Raw genomic sequence first — 15,703 nt, forward strand, 5'->3', positions numbered from 1 at the left:
GAAAAAAAGATAAATATTACATTATAATTTTAATTATTTTTATGTAACTTTTTCTTTATCAAGAAATAAAATGATTAATTATATAATGCTACATACATAATGCTGTTAACATAAAGTAGTAGGATTTAGAAAAATACATAGTTTTGATTTTATTGTTTTGTGTTCAGATGAAGATGGGAATTACATATTCTGATGATGTAAAATATCTAAATCCAATACTGTGGTTGGGGGAAAAAGTTTCATTGTATTCTGCCAGTAGATGACTAGTGTTGCGTAACTCTGGTAATATTAATTAAATGTGTCAATGCTTGCTTGCTTTTGAAAGGTGACATATTACTTAGTATTTTTAACAAAGGTGATAATTACATTTATTTATTTAAAAGTTCTTCTGTCTTGAAAATGAGTTTAAATAAAGAAGAAATTTGATTTATTTTGAAATTTTATTTCAGTCAAACAGAAGAATGCACCTCTGACTGCTAAAAAATTTGTGATGTTTATGGATGCGATGCAGTATCAGTACAGGTGTCAAAGCTGGTTCAAGTTTTTTCAATCTAAAAATTTTGATGTGAGTGATGCATTTCACTCTGGTCAACCAAATAACTGAAAAAGGTGATGAAATCATGGAAAAAATTAAGCAAGACTGACACATTAGTTGTCATCATATTAATAACAAACTAAACATTAACCAGAACACAGTTTTAGACTATTCGAAGAAGGCTAGATATGAAAAACCTCTATCTTTGGTTGCCACATGATTTAACAATAAAAAATTTAATGAATTGAATTTCCATCCGTAAATCGATGCCAAGGCAGAACGAAATCGAATCATTCTTGAAACAGCTCATAATGAAATATGAAAAATGGATCACTTATGACAGTAATGTACAGATAAGATTGTGGTCAAAGCAAAATGAGACTCTGCAAACAGTGGAAAAGCCAGGATTGATACCAAAATAGTGATACTGTGTATGTGGTGGGATCAGAAAGAAATTGATCAGTATGAACTGCCACACAATCGATTGATATTAATCTCTACTATCAACAACTGGAAATATTATGCCAAGCAATCAAGATATAGATCAATAGGAAAGGTATCATATTCCAGGGCAATAACACCAGTTCCTGTACAAAAATTGAAAGAGCTTTGCTGGGAAGTTTTGATGCATCCACTTTACTGTCCTGACTTTGCACTGTCAGACTACCATTTGTTTTGGTTTCTACAGAACTCTTTTAAAGTTATAATGTTTGCTTCAAAAGAGGCCTGTGAAAATCACTTATCATAGTTTTTTGTTCAGAAGACAGAAATTCTACTTACAGAATTTTGATTTAACCCCAGAAATGGTAAAAAGTGGTCAACAAAAAGGCACATATTAGGTTTAATAGTTCATTTGAAATATAAAAAAAAATCTTGTTGTACTTTTGCATTAAAATATAAAGAAACTATTTCCCAATCCATTATAATTAAATAGATTCAAATTCTATAACTTAAAATTAGAATAAATTCAGTTTGTGTCTGAGTTGGTGCAGAAATTTTTTTTTAACTGAAATCAAATACTTCATCCATAAAATTAGGAGTATAGTTAAATCCTTTGGAAGGTAATGTAGTCAAAAAAGTTTATTTTTTGAAAGTATTTTTTTTAATTAGAATTTAGTTGTATATTAACATCAAAAATTTGATGTAAGCCAATAAATTTTCATTCTGCCTGAAATTTAATTTTCTTTTTGCTCTCATATTCTTGCTGTTTTAATTTTTTAAATTTGACAAGAATCTAAGAAAAAAATTCTCTACTTAAAGTAATACAATTATCCCAGACCAATTTACTGTGTGTCAATTCATTTTATTTTGTGTCTGATAAAATGTTTTAGGAATTTAAATTTTATATCATTTATTTGCCATAACCATAATGGTTACAGGTGTATCTCTACATCACAAGTCACTTTCAAAAATGACAGCCAAAATGAAATTGAAGTGGATTCCTATTACTTTCTTAGTAGAATATGCTGTGGTCCTTCAACAGGTCAAACCATAAAAAATGAAAAGTGGCGTTCAGCACTACTATGATGGTTTCATTTTGATCACCACAGGTACTGACTATATACTTTGAGAATGCAGCTCTTGACTGATGGCTGTTGTATCTCAATCGGATGATACATGAATAACAGTCATTAAAATGACTAGGATTTAATGAATATAAATTCTGTGTACTCAGTTGTATAAATTTTATTGTTAATGAAAAATACTCGTATTTACATTTTACACACTGCTTCCTGTTCTTAAGTAAAAATCTATGATTCCCATTTTTCTAATTAATATTATTTAATTTGCATTTGTAAGAGTTGTACTCATTTAGGATTGTGTAATCTTCATGCTTCAGTAATAAAGCTATAACTAATTGGTTTTTATATAATCATTTCAAGAAAAGTTATTTAATGACTAAATAAATCCAGTCATTCAATGATCATCCAATGTCATTCTGTGGTTTTATTTCGCGTTATTGACTGATGGCAAATTTTAACTATTAATTTTTAGCGTATTCTATGTGTATGTACTTTAATAATCGATTAAGATTTAATGGGGAAAAATGTACAATTCTTAATAGTAGAAAAATGGTCTAATCATTCAAAGATAATGTATAATAGATTATTTTTCAGAAATAACAATAAAATTTTAGATATTAGTATTTCATATCTTGTATGAGTATTTACATTTAGATCCCAGCTAGAAAAATGAAACAATGTTTCACAGAGTTATTGCCTTTTTTTTATTAAAGGCAGTAAAAAAACAGAAAAAAGTTAATAAAATAGAATAATTATACAAAAGAAGAAATCTGTACTTGCTCACTAACCCAAATAGTTCTTTAAGTACTACCTTTCGTAATGGAAATTTGGAGGTAAAAATAAATTACATGCATGTGAAGTGTAGAAGTATATATGAAACAGTTGATTTAAGTATGAAATATACCACTTATTATATCGTATTAAATTTTTATTTATAGAATTTTAGATCAATGTACTGTTGAGAGTTTTTTAAAATGTAGTTAACAATATATATATGTAAAAATGTAAATTACAATATAATTTTAATTTAAATTATACATTTGTAGTTGGCTATAATTAATATATGTCCTATGTTGCATCGTAAACCATTCTTTTGTATATACTTTCTACCAGAATTTTTATGGTTTACTGTATTATGATCATATTGTTAATTTAAACTGCAGTTGTATCTCTGAAAGTAAAACATTTTTATGTAGGGAAGCAATTTGATTCAAATAACTTAATTGGATGAATTTAAAAAAAACATTTTTTTAGCACAGCCAACTCCTGATTATTCACAATAGTAACTGGAAGAGGATATGGATAATTCAAAATTATAGTAAAATTGGGGTTGATAAAAAAATAACATTTAATAAATTGATATGTAAATACTGTACTGCAGTTCAGTATTTACATGCTCTGTTATGTTAAGATATAACTATAAATAATAAAATAAAATACAGTACACTACACTACACCATTACATACACCTGTTAAAAGTAATATCCAGAACTTTATTCAAAATACGTATTAACATATAACAAATTTTCACTAATCCTGTATATAATTTGATTGTACAAACAATAGTGTTTGTATTACATAATTCATTAACAAACACGTATTAAAACTACAGCAGCTAATGAGAAAAAATATATAGACATTAAAAGAAAAATGAATAAATTGTGCATTTTACTCTTTCAGGTATTTTTTTTTAAATAAGACACGATTGATTGTTGTTTTAGTGACAGAAGACGCTTTCTTTTAATTGAAATTCGTAGTTTGCCTAGCATAATAATATCGCACAATGAAGTATCCTTTTATCATATCCGCAATGAATTGTAGTACAGCATTATCATATTCAAAATAAGCACACATTCAAACAGCAAATGAATGAAGGAGTAAAACCTATCACAGAGTGATGAAATACTTAAAATTTTTAACTTCTTTATAAGTTAAAATTTTTTTTTTTTTTGAAGAGGCATCGCATTTAAACCACTCACAGATATTTCGGAGTTGATTGTAGTTGAAAAAGATAATGCTTTGGTTTTTTTCCAGATAAAATTTATTGGGAAAAGATTTTCTCACAGTAAAATGCTTTGAATAAAAGTGAGGATTTATGTACTGTCATGTACAGCGTAGTCTGTTATTTACTTACAGTGTATGTAATGTAGTTGTTTGTATTCATTGTTAGTAATAACAATGGGTGGTTTGTATCACTAAATTTATATTTTTACTATTCTGTAGTTTGTTGAAAGAACACTTGTGTCTAGTTCATATGACAAGTGATTATTACAGTTATATCAATTTGAAGTAGTAATTATATTTTTATTCATTTAGTTTTATTTAAAAAGAATCACAGTATCCTTGTTTATTCTTATATTTCTCAGTCAGTAACCATTTTCTATTCGTAGAAAAGGTTTTATTAATATTTGCATATGTATTAAGAAAAATAATGAAATTGGCTTATTCAGTTATTACCTTAGTCCCATCCTTCCTTTTTTTATATAAATATGCTGGCTTGTTATAATAAACAGAATCTTTGGGCTCTTCTATAAATAAAGCTGCCTCCATTAAATCACACAAATACTAAGGGTGTTACATCCTTAGTACTATTAGTGTATACACACAAATCCAGTTAGGTAATAGATGTATTTTTTTAAAGATGTCAACCTGAAAGTAATGCATTATTGATCAACACTTTATGGTGACCTGCTCAAATGTACACTGAAACAGATTTTTTCACCTTCACAAACTCCCTAAGAGCAGGTTCAGGATTTCCTAAAAAATACATAGCTCATTTGCAGATCTGTGTGATATCCATCTATCTGATCTACCTATACCATTTAACCAGACTTCCAATAAATGGATGTTTCTATTTGTTAAGACATCACCGTGTTTCATTGAAAATTGTGTAAATGATTTAGTGCTTATGAAATGAGAATATCGTTATTTAATGAACAAAGAACATTAATTTTACTATGTTAAATAATGATAAAATTTTTATTGAATCGACTCTTACAATTATAAGAAATTCCATTGAGTATTTGTCCATTATAAATCAATTTTGAACAAAATTTTACTGTCACAAAATTCTTATGATGCTATTTTTTTTATATACAGTACCAATTAACTAATGTGTGATTGTACTGTATAATATAATATCTGTTTTTATGTATAATATACACACGAACACATTGTTTTGTATGAAATGTATGTGTACTGGGTATAAGGTACAGGTGTACCAGGATATACTCTCAGTTTAATCCTAAATGAATCATTGTTTCAGGTGATATATGTAGATTAAAGACTTCTACTGGTGTTCAACATCAGCAGACTGAGGAATGAGATCCTAAGCACTGTTAAATTTTATTTCTGTCTTATGGCTGTTATTTTGTTGTACAATTTTGATTATTTATTAAAACTCCTGGTCTAGCAGATTTAGTACTTGCCCTCAATTTTTGTTTTATGATGAAGAGTTACAACTACAGGTCCCAACTTAGCATCAATAAAACCAGATTCCTATAAATTTTGTGAATAATCATATCATCTGTCACTTACCAAGAGTTGAATGAACTTAAGATGTTGAGCTTGATCAATACAGTGCCAAGACTGGTATTAGTTTTAACTGCCACCATTAGGTGGCAGTGTAGCAGTAATGAAAGTTAACATCGGTTGTTTGGTTTTTTATGTCTTTTCTGTGAAAAGTATATTATTAAGATGATTTTACTGTAGCAAGAGTACTTGTTTACAGAAATTCAGCAGCGGTTGACTTCTATCTTAAATATTACAAACGATTAAAATTATTTATTAGTATGTAATTCTTAATAATAATTTCATCATTTTAATTTTTATATTTTCTTTTGTTACAGAGGTCATTCCCCGGGCTCTAATGGGCTGCACTGCCTTGTTTCGAACCCGGCCCCTCGGCTGGCCTATCAAGGGGACCACGCCATGAGCTCGGTCATGGTCGCACATTCCGAGACAAACGAATTTAACAATAACAATACTAACAATAATAATAATAATAACAATAATACTAACAACAGTGACAGCCACGGCCACTCTCTTCTTATTATTAATAACGAAGCATCACCTGAAGAACTGGCGCTACTCGCTAAATTGGAGGAGGCTAATAGGTATCGATTGGTTTAGTTGCTGGTTTTTTTTATTTATTTCTATTATATTTCCTACTCGTACCTAATCTGTGTTGTTTTTGTTTTGTTTAATTAGTTGGTTTGCAAATTAGAAAATTTATTTATTGTATTTTTGTGATAATTATACATTTATTTATTTATTATTGAATTTTCTGAGGTACGAGTACACTTTTGTATGTTGACTTACTAACGGATCATTACTTGTAGTTCACACACTTTCTTTCCTGTATCTTCATCTCTCCTGTATATTTTTTCTTTATTGGTGTTTGCCTTTTTCTTCTTTAGTCTTTTTTAATTTAATTACATTCTTTTCATAAATTTATCTTAATATAATTGATTGTGTAAATTAAAAGAAAAAAAAATAGTTTGTGTTTGCTTCAACCACTGCAGCCAATAATCACTGTACTCCAACAGCATGCACTGTCATCCATCCAAAAACAAACTGCTACCAGTGAGTTTTTTAACTTAATTGATCTTAGGGACTTTTTATTAAACATTACATAGGGTGTTAGAATTCTTTCTTATTTACACAATGCATGTTCTCCGTTACGAGTGACTCTTCTTTAGTCATTTTTATTTATAAAAATGTTTATACTATGTTTATGTTATACTAATGTTTATACTATCTTGTTTTGGATAATGAGTTCCAGAACAAACGGGAAATGAAAAAATTTTTTTTATATCTTTACTTCTTTAATTTTTTTATTCATTTTTAAAAAATTAAATTATTTATTTTGCCTTCTTTGGTTACAAAGTTTATCTAATGTATGTTATTTTTTCATGTTGTAGGTGTTTTTATTCTAAGAATGACTTCATTTTGAATTATAAAGTACACTTATATTTATAATATCTGTTCATTTGAACACACATTTTCTTTTTAGAATTTGTTTATAAATGTTTAATTTAAACTTTTTAAAATAATTCCTTAGTTTATATCTGTAAAAGTATATTTCAGCTTTATGTATCCAATTAAGAATGGTCATATTGCTTTATTTGAATTATGTGAAATTCCATGAAGCATTCTATATGTATAGAATCTTTGTAGTTAAATATTTAATTATTTTGTTTTCAAGCTTTTAGAATTTCGGTTAAAATTCAGCTACATATTCTATAATTTGTAACTGAATTGTTATCCATACTTTTACATTAGTATTATACTTACTAATAGCTATCCACGTAGTTAATATAAAGAGGAAATCCCACTTTAGAATTATTTATAAAGCATACTTGTATTATAAGTATGTTGTAATATATGGCCCCTGATTTATGCCAGTTATTTTTAAACATGTTTCTGTTATTGAACTGCAATCTTAAAATATAATAATGTTTATATTTTGTAATCTTTAACATTTATCAGTATAATCTATAATGATTCAAAAAAATTAACGTCTAATTTTTTTTATCATTTAATTGTTTCTTTAAATTATAATAGTTTTAATATATTTTATTTAATTGATCAGTAATTAAGAATCCTTCTTATTATGTTTTTTTTCTTAGTGCAGGCTGTGCTTTTTTCAGGAAAGTAATCTCTGTTGGTAAAAACCTTTTTACAAAATAATTATAATTACTTGTTAAAATAATAATTAATGATAATTATTTATAAGGTAAATGTGTTGTAATATGTTCACATATTAGAAATGCAGTCTGCATAAAAATTAATGTAAAAGCGAAAGCAAATAAATTAAATGAAGAAAAAAATAATGGTTTGTCTATTTGGTTGTATGAAAAAATACAAATTTCTTTTAGCTTCAAAAACAACCAGTGACCTTTATATATATGTTGTGTTGGAGTTTCTGTTCTTAATTTACTTAGGAGCAGTCTCTAAATAAGTGATAATAAATTCTGTGAAATGTGAATATTAAAGCGAGTAGAATAGTTTTACTATTATGAAACGGTTAATCCTATATTTTTCAATTCATTTGATAATTTGTAAACCAGTTATTTTCCTTCAGGATTCTAATGGCACTAATTTAATTTGTATGCACCATAAGTGTAAGATGAGATTTGAACTGTACACATTTATGTTACAGACATTGAAAAATATATTTGTCACCTATCTCACAGCAGCCTGTCTTATATAATATTAAAAGACTGTGATTTTAAAAGTAAGAATTAGATGAGATAATTTTTATTATTATTATTATTATTATTATAATAAGCGTGTAACCAATAAAAAAGAGCTCTACAGAATTAAACTGGCATACAAAAGCTATCACAAAAAAAATATTTGTCAAGTAAAGTAATACAAATAAAATATTACTGTTTTTGTAATTAGTATATGCATAACTCTTTCTAATCAGTCTAAGAAAAGTAAGATCTTAACAGATTATTTTATGGAAGCATTACATGAATATAAAATATTGGAAATTGTAAATGGAAGAGAAATTGTAAAAGGTGAGGGTAATAGACATCTTCATGTTTATTAGTATGGTATAACAGTAACACTTATTCACTGTAGAAGTGAAACTTATTTCCAATTTCACTTATTTCTACCTCTATAGTTTAGGGCCCATGTCCTTGAAGTATATGTTAATAGGTCTATTTTAGCAGCTATTTGCACTTTAAAAGCACTTGCTTTATCATAACAGCAACCTTTTACAATACATTTGAACTGACTTGTTTTTTTATTGAGTCTAATCCAAATACTTCACTATATAAATCTTTTTGTTCATAAAGTTATATGTGTACTAGCTGACCCAGCAATGCTATGCCATGGCCAGATTTGAGTATATATATATATATATAGATTAAATGAACATAAATGAAAGTTTGATAAGACATTAAAAAACTGAACAATACGGAACTTCATAAAATTTAACCTTTCTTTTTTCCTTTTTCCCTTTTTGCTTTCTTCTCTTTATCCCTATTTCCCTTTTCCCATTTTTTGCAAAAATATTTCTTTTCACGTAATTAATATATATTCAGAATATTAATAAAGTTAGACCATAAATAGAATTTTTCAAAATATATCGACCCCTGCGCCACCTAGTGGGTTCAAACTAATTCAGAAACCTTCGCAGTTATGCACACAACTCACCAAAGTTTAATCGTAATCAGATGAATGGCATAGGAACGCATGTGGGACAAACAAACATACAATATATAAGATAAGATGTATATTTGTTTATTCCAACACATTTTTCCAAAATCTTTATTGGACTTGAAACCAAATTTTTTTGTTACTTTTCAGTCTTTTCTAAAATAAACCATTTAGTTCTCATATCCCCTTCAAAGATTTTAATTTATTATTGCTGCATTACTCTCCCATTCCTTTTCAAAATGCATTTTACCTTTAAAGAAAAATAAAATCCCATATGCCATCGATTTTGGGCTCGTTGTTTCCCTGGGACTATGTAATAAAGTAAAAAGAAATTAAAAAAAGTATTGCAATATTCAATGTGTTGTATTTTAAAATACATTCCGCCTTCAAAGAAAAGAAAAACTTTACTTTAGGGCCTCTCATCCCCTCTTCAAATAACAAGAATTATAACACTGCAATACTCAAACCATCCTATTTTTAAAATGTATTTCTTGTAGCCTTAAGGGCAAATGAAAGCCTCAATGATATAATAAATTCTGCCCCCATTAGATGATTAGGATATGAATATCCTAATATCATCTAAGGGATGATATTAGGAGAGATACTAGAAAATATTCATATCCTAATCATCTAACTCCCCCTCGGTTAATAAAAATTATACTATTACCATATTTGAAACAATCTTTTCAAATTGTTATTTTTCAGATATTATTCTGCTTTTAGGGGTGAATAATAAAGTAAGTCTGATTATGTGTTCTAGGCACTCTTTAGCTGAACAAGGTCTGCTTAAATTAATGAAATCTGAAGGGTCTTGTGATCTGTATGGAAGTGAAAAATAAACTGTGACTGTATTTTTCTTAAGTTGTGCTCTTTTCATATTTTTCTATTATAAAAGAAGAACCCATTATCAGAGAATTATTTAAGACTGAAAAACTTTTGTTGGAAATATTTTAATTTAATTTTTAGTTAGGAATCCTCTTCAGCTCACAAATATATAAGTAATTCAATTGTGGGTTTAGTCTATTTGCTTAATAGAATTTTATTTAAATAATATTTACTACTTCAAGGAGTAGATGCTGGTTTTATGATGACAGTCATCCGAGCAAAGCAGATGTTTTCTGCACCTATTATTACATTGTAATTTTCATTGCACTAGTATACCAGATACCATCACTAGTAAGTGATGGTATCTGGTACCATCAATTACCTTTTCTTTAAGTATTTTTAGTTCTTAAGAGGATAACCATTCCACTGTGTTACAATCTTCAAGTGCTACGTGGTGCTTGAGGATTAGCTGTCCAGTATAAATCAGTTTAATAAGCAGGGTTTGAACCTACTAACTTCAAATTTACATTGCTTAATACTAATTTAGTTATGATCTTCTTTTGTTATGTATAATTTTAGTTATTATACCTTTTTTTAAACAAAATATGAATAGTTCTTGTTTACTTTCTCTTTACTTTGTTGCTTTTGTAACTTTTGTTCACATTTGCAATTTTTGTATATTTCTTTATCATGTGGTAGGCTTTTGTTGTGATCACTTGTCACATGAGAATAGCAGATGTTCTTAACACTCTTTTTTCAGTAACAATTTTGAAACTGCAATTATGTAACTAATATGGTAATGTACATATGTTAATATATATGTTAATATTTTGCACACGTTTGAAATACGACTATATTTTAATGCTATTTTTGTATATAAACCTCCAACACCAGACTAAACAGAGAAAAATACTTAACTTATGAATTATTATTTCACCTTTGCATAAATTCATTAAAATTATAATTTTTATATTTATAAAGTTTGTAATATTGTGTTAGAAGAAAAGGAATCTGTTTACATTTAATCATCAATGTATTATTAGATTTTTTTGACTGTATCACAAAAAGTTTTTCATAATGTTTTCCCACAACTTTCTGTTAATTTTAAATTTCAAAAATACTAATAGTCATTTTCTGGTTTTATTTTTTAAAATCAAAATTACAAAAAAATGCAAAAAAAAAATTAAATAAGATTAAGTGAAAAAACAAACACAAAATATAAAACAAAAAAAAAAACTTAAAAATAAAAAAAAGGAAAAAAATAATGATTTTTTAATGATTTTTTTTTAATTTTGTACAATTGTCGCTTACTTGCGATTGATTTTATTTTAATAATATTGGTGCGTTTAGATTTCCATAGTTAAAAAGTTTATTATAATTTAATCTCTATGCTAAAAATTGTAGTTAAAAATCAAATTTTTAATTATTTTCACTGTCGTAAATATGTCAAATAAAGAATTTTTTTCATTCTATTATTGTAATTGAATTTCTGGAAGTCTTTCAGATTCTGTTTAACTTCATTTTATTGAGACCAAGAAGTGCTTATTTAACTACTATTCTATCAGTCACTGATGTTGTGTCTGGGCTTGTCAGATTTATTACTAACATATAAATTTAAATTTTCTCCATTTTTCCATCTCCTGTAAATATATCATAATAAAATTGATGATAGTAGTCAATGATACTTGATACAAATGATATTTATAACTGATGACATCTCATATTGATGTTTAGATGTCTTCAGCATTAGGACTAATAGAAATTACATGCTACTATGTTTACTTTTCATTAATTGATTTGAAATTGTGGAAAACTGTGAAAATTACACTTTTATAAAGATTGGTGTAGGGAAACTCCTATCTGAATTTAGTTAGGCTCATTATAATATCATTATAAAAGAATATCATGGCTCTATAGCTGTCAAATTGCACTTCTTCAAGCATACTGAGCCTGAATCTGGATAAGGATTAGTTGTTTGATTATAAGAATAACCTTTTGTTATGCAGTAGAATGTTAAATGTATGTATGAACTCTGCAGGCAAAAATTTTGATCTGATCATTGTACTATTGTTTCAAAATTTAGTTTTGACTGTTGATAAGAGCTTTGTCTGATATAGTTGCTATTTATGGCAGCCAAACTTTTGTTGCTACAATTGCATCATTTCACCTGTGTTTTTTTTTTAATTACATTTACACTCCTTACAACAACCTTTATAAATGATTACTGTTCAGTAGAGTCTTACCCAGTCGTAGGAGTAATTAAACTGAAACAGCTAAATTTTACCAATCATTCAGGCCTGAATAAAGAAATAAAGTAACAAAAGTTGGACCTGCCCACATCACGGAATTACTTATGAAGTCAATGATTGATGATGCTAAATGTGATCCTCCATTTAAATCTGGTGAATGTTTAAGTTCAATAGAATACTTCCACACACTACAGTTATTGTAGAGGTATGAGGGATTTTATCATAAGCCTGAGAATCACCAATCTTTGGTGATTCTTTAGTATTTGGAGGAAAACAAGATGTGCTACTGTTGTTTTTGGCAAAGATAATCAGGATATTCACTGCCTGGAATTCCAAGCAAGGTAGCTCTTAAGTATTCCTTTATATGTATCATCATTTTAGTCCCCCAGTGGTTAGATTGTTCATTTCTAATTATTCTTGATTTCTTCCTTCTTGGTAGTTATTCTATGGATTGTGGTTATAATGCTCACTAAATTTGTGCTAAGGTTGCAGCTGGCCGCAGAATCCCTGAGTCCTGAACCTCTGCAGAAGTCTGAACTAAGGAAGTATGAAGTTGAACTGATTGTTGGTGGATGTATGGACATTATCCAATGTTTTTATGCCGTGGATAACCTATTTGATCTTAATGGCATAGAGATAATTTGAGAATGTCTCTCATGCCAGCTGATTAAGTTTTGGACTCATGTGGATAGCTACACTTAACCCACCTGGTTGGTCAAGTGGTGAACTTGTCATCGCAATTCAGCTGATTTTGAATTTGAGAGTTCTAAGGTTCAAATCCAAGTAAAGAAAGTTACTTTTATACGGATTTGAATACTAGGTGGTTGATACCATTCTTTGGTGGTTGGGTTTCAATTAACCACACATCTCAGGAATGGTCGACCTTAGACTGTACAAGACACTTCATTTACATTCATACATATCATCCTCATTCATCCTCTGAAATAATACCTTATGATGGTTCCAGAGGCTAAACAGAAAAATGAGAGAGAGGTAACCACATCAAGACTGGTTAGTTGAAAGCTGTGGTTAACCCCCAGATCAGGTCTGGCCGTAGATGTGTATGTGTGTGTGTGTGTGTGTGTGTGTGTGTGTGTGTGTGTGTGTGTGTGTGTGTGTGTGTGTGTGCGTGCGTGTGTGTGTGTGTGTGTGTGTGTGTGTGTGTGTGTGTGTTTCTCTGGCAGCCTTTCTAAATTTGTATTTTCTTTGAAATCGAATAGTGGTAGAATAGACTGCCTGCCAAGATGACAGCTATTGCTATATAAATGATGCAGAATTATGATTATGGATTAGTACTAACAGTGGGGATTGCAGTAGGTTGCATTCTACAGGGTGATTTTTTAGTCTTGTTACTCAATTGTTAATCTCTGGTAATTTTTTTCTAAGAAAGGGAAATTATGCTTTGTGACACAAAGTTGGTAGCGCTACTCAACCGGTATAGATACAGCAGTGTGAGTTGATTCTCCTTGAGCTGTGTAAACTTTTGTCCCGTTTCTGGTCGTGTTATGAACAGAATGTCTTTTACCATAGAACAACGAGTTTTCATTCTTGAACAATATTGTGCTACGAAATTGTACGCGAGTGTAAAAGAATCATTTCAAATTTTATTTGTTGGTGTTCCTCCGCCAGAAAAAATGTCAATTTCTAGGCTAGCAAACCAATTTCGAGAGACAGGTAGTGTTTGCGATAGAAAACGTAGTGAGTCAAGTGAGTCAACCAACTCACTTGACAGATGATGTTTTAGAGAATGTGAAAACAAGATTGCTCAATTCTCCATGGAAAAGTTTACGAAAACTTTCCACGCAAGTTGGTTTGTCATATTCGAGTATTAGAAAGCTGCTAAAAAATTGAAATTGTATCCGTATCACGTACGATTAGTCCAAGAGCTTCAGCCTCCACATTTAAACAAGCGATTGCAATACTGCCATTGGTTTAGGTCTCTCGTAAATGATAACGGAATGAAATTTTTAAACATAGTGTTCTTTAGTGATGAAGCTTGGATCCATCTTGATGGTTATGTGAACAGTCAAAACTGTCGAATTTGGACGGTTGAAAATCCTAACGCTTTACAAGACAAATCTTTGCATCCTGAAAAAATTGGTGATGGGTCATAGTATATCTCGTCATCGTATAGTCTGACCTATATTCTTCGAACAGACAGTAAATGGTGAAGTTTACAGGAATATTGTGCGCCAATTTGTGTCCCTCCTGGAACCTCAAGAACGGTATTGCTGGTTTCAGCAAGACGGTGCTACATGCCACACGTCTTGAGAAACCGTGGATTTTCTGCAAGAGTTCTTTGATGATCGAATAATAAGCAAGGGCTTATGGCCTCCAAGGTCCCCAGACCTCACATCTTCTGACTACTTTTTGTGGGGCTATATTAAGTCTGAGGCCTTCAAAAACAATCCTCACACTATTGATAAATTTAAAGTCAATATTACAGACTTAATCACAAATATTTCCAATGCAACTCTTAAAAAAATATGCTGCTAATATGCTGAAAAGAGTCCGTGCATGTATAACCGCAAGGATTGGGCATTTTGATATTCTTTAACAATTATGTAAGTAATAGCTTTTTATTAAATCTCTTTTGTAAGTAACAAATACATTTTTTAATCCACCTAAATTTCTCTTTCTTAAATTACATTTAAAATTAGGTAACAGGACTAAAAAATCACTCTGTACTGTAGGGGCAATTGATTGTAGTAGTTTAATCAGGGCTTAATGAGCTATAAATGGTAAAGGCAGTAGTAAATCCCTGGGAATAGGTATCCACTTTACTTTTGCAGAATTTGAGAAGCAATATGATCTCAGTAATAACATCACAACAATCTCGCACCTCTATCTGCAGAAGAAATAATATTTTTACAATACCTTCCCCTTTAGCAAAAACACTAAATGTATTGCTTTCAGAAATTATATTAAGAAATTTTTGTTTCATTTTTTTCTTTTTACTCAGAAAATAAAATAAAAACATCTTGAATTTTTATAAATGACATGCAATGTTGCATTAATACAAGATGCAAATTTTCATTAGCACATGTAATCTTGACATTTAGTTTCTCTGCTCATATCAGTGAACTACATATGTGTACAGTCTAAATCACAGACTGTACTAAAATACTTATGTAATTACTATAATTACATTATAAAAATACTATAAAATACTATATGTAATTAATAAAATTCACAGAATAATAACAGCATAATATAAACAGGTAGACTCATTAAAACACATCCTCAGCGAATCACTTCAGTTCTAATGAAACCTTCCACAAATTATTCAGAACTCCCGTAATGTTTTAAATATTATATTCATTGTTGATGTTAGCCATTCATTACCTCTTTACTTTTCAAATTGTGTAAATACAACTTGGTTATATATATAGCAATCA

At 29.1% G+C, this 15,703-nt stretch overlaps 1 protein-coding gene across 6 annotated transcripts in view; it reads left to right on the forward strand.

Annotated features, from left to right (window-relative positions):
• The window catches only part of Evi5 (ecotropic viral integration site 5), a 517,609-nt gene that overhangs the window by 442,370 nt on the left and 59,536 nt on the right, over positions 1-15,703 (forward strand). For 4 of the 6 annotated variants that reach the window (XM_075372336.1, XM_075372335.1, XM_075372334.1 and 1 more), the window contains one exon: positions 5,907-6,173. In XM_075372336.1, the coding sequence (XP_075228451.1) occupies positions 5,989-6,173 (185 nt within the window). In that variant the 5' untranslated portion in view covers positions 5,907-5,988. Of the gene's footprint in view, positions 1-5,906; positions 6,174-8,221; positions 8,297-15,703 lie in introns of those variants that run through there. The other 2 variants (XM_075372338.1, XM_075372339.1) reach the window with 2 other exon arrangements.

This window comes from Lycorma delicatula, chromosome 8 (assembly GCF_047948215.1).
Source record: "Lycorma delicatula isolate Av1 chromosome 8, ASM4794821v1, whole genome shotgun sequence".
NCBI lineage: Eukaryota > Metazoa > Arthropoda > Insecta > Hemiptera > Fulgoridae > Lycorma > Lycorma delicatula.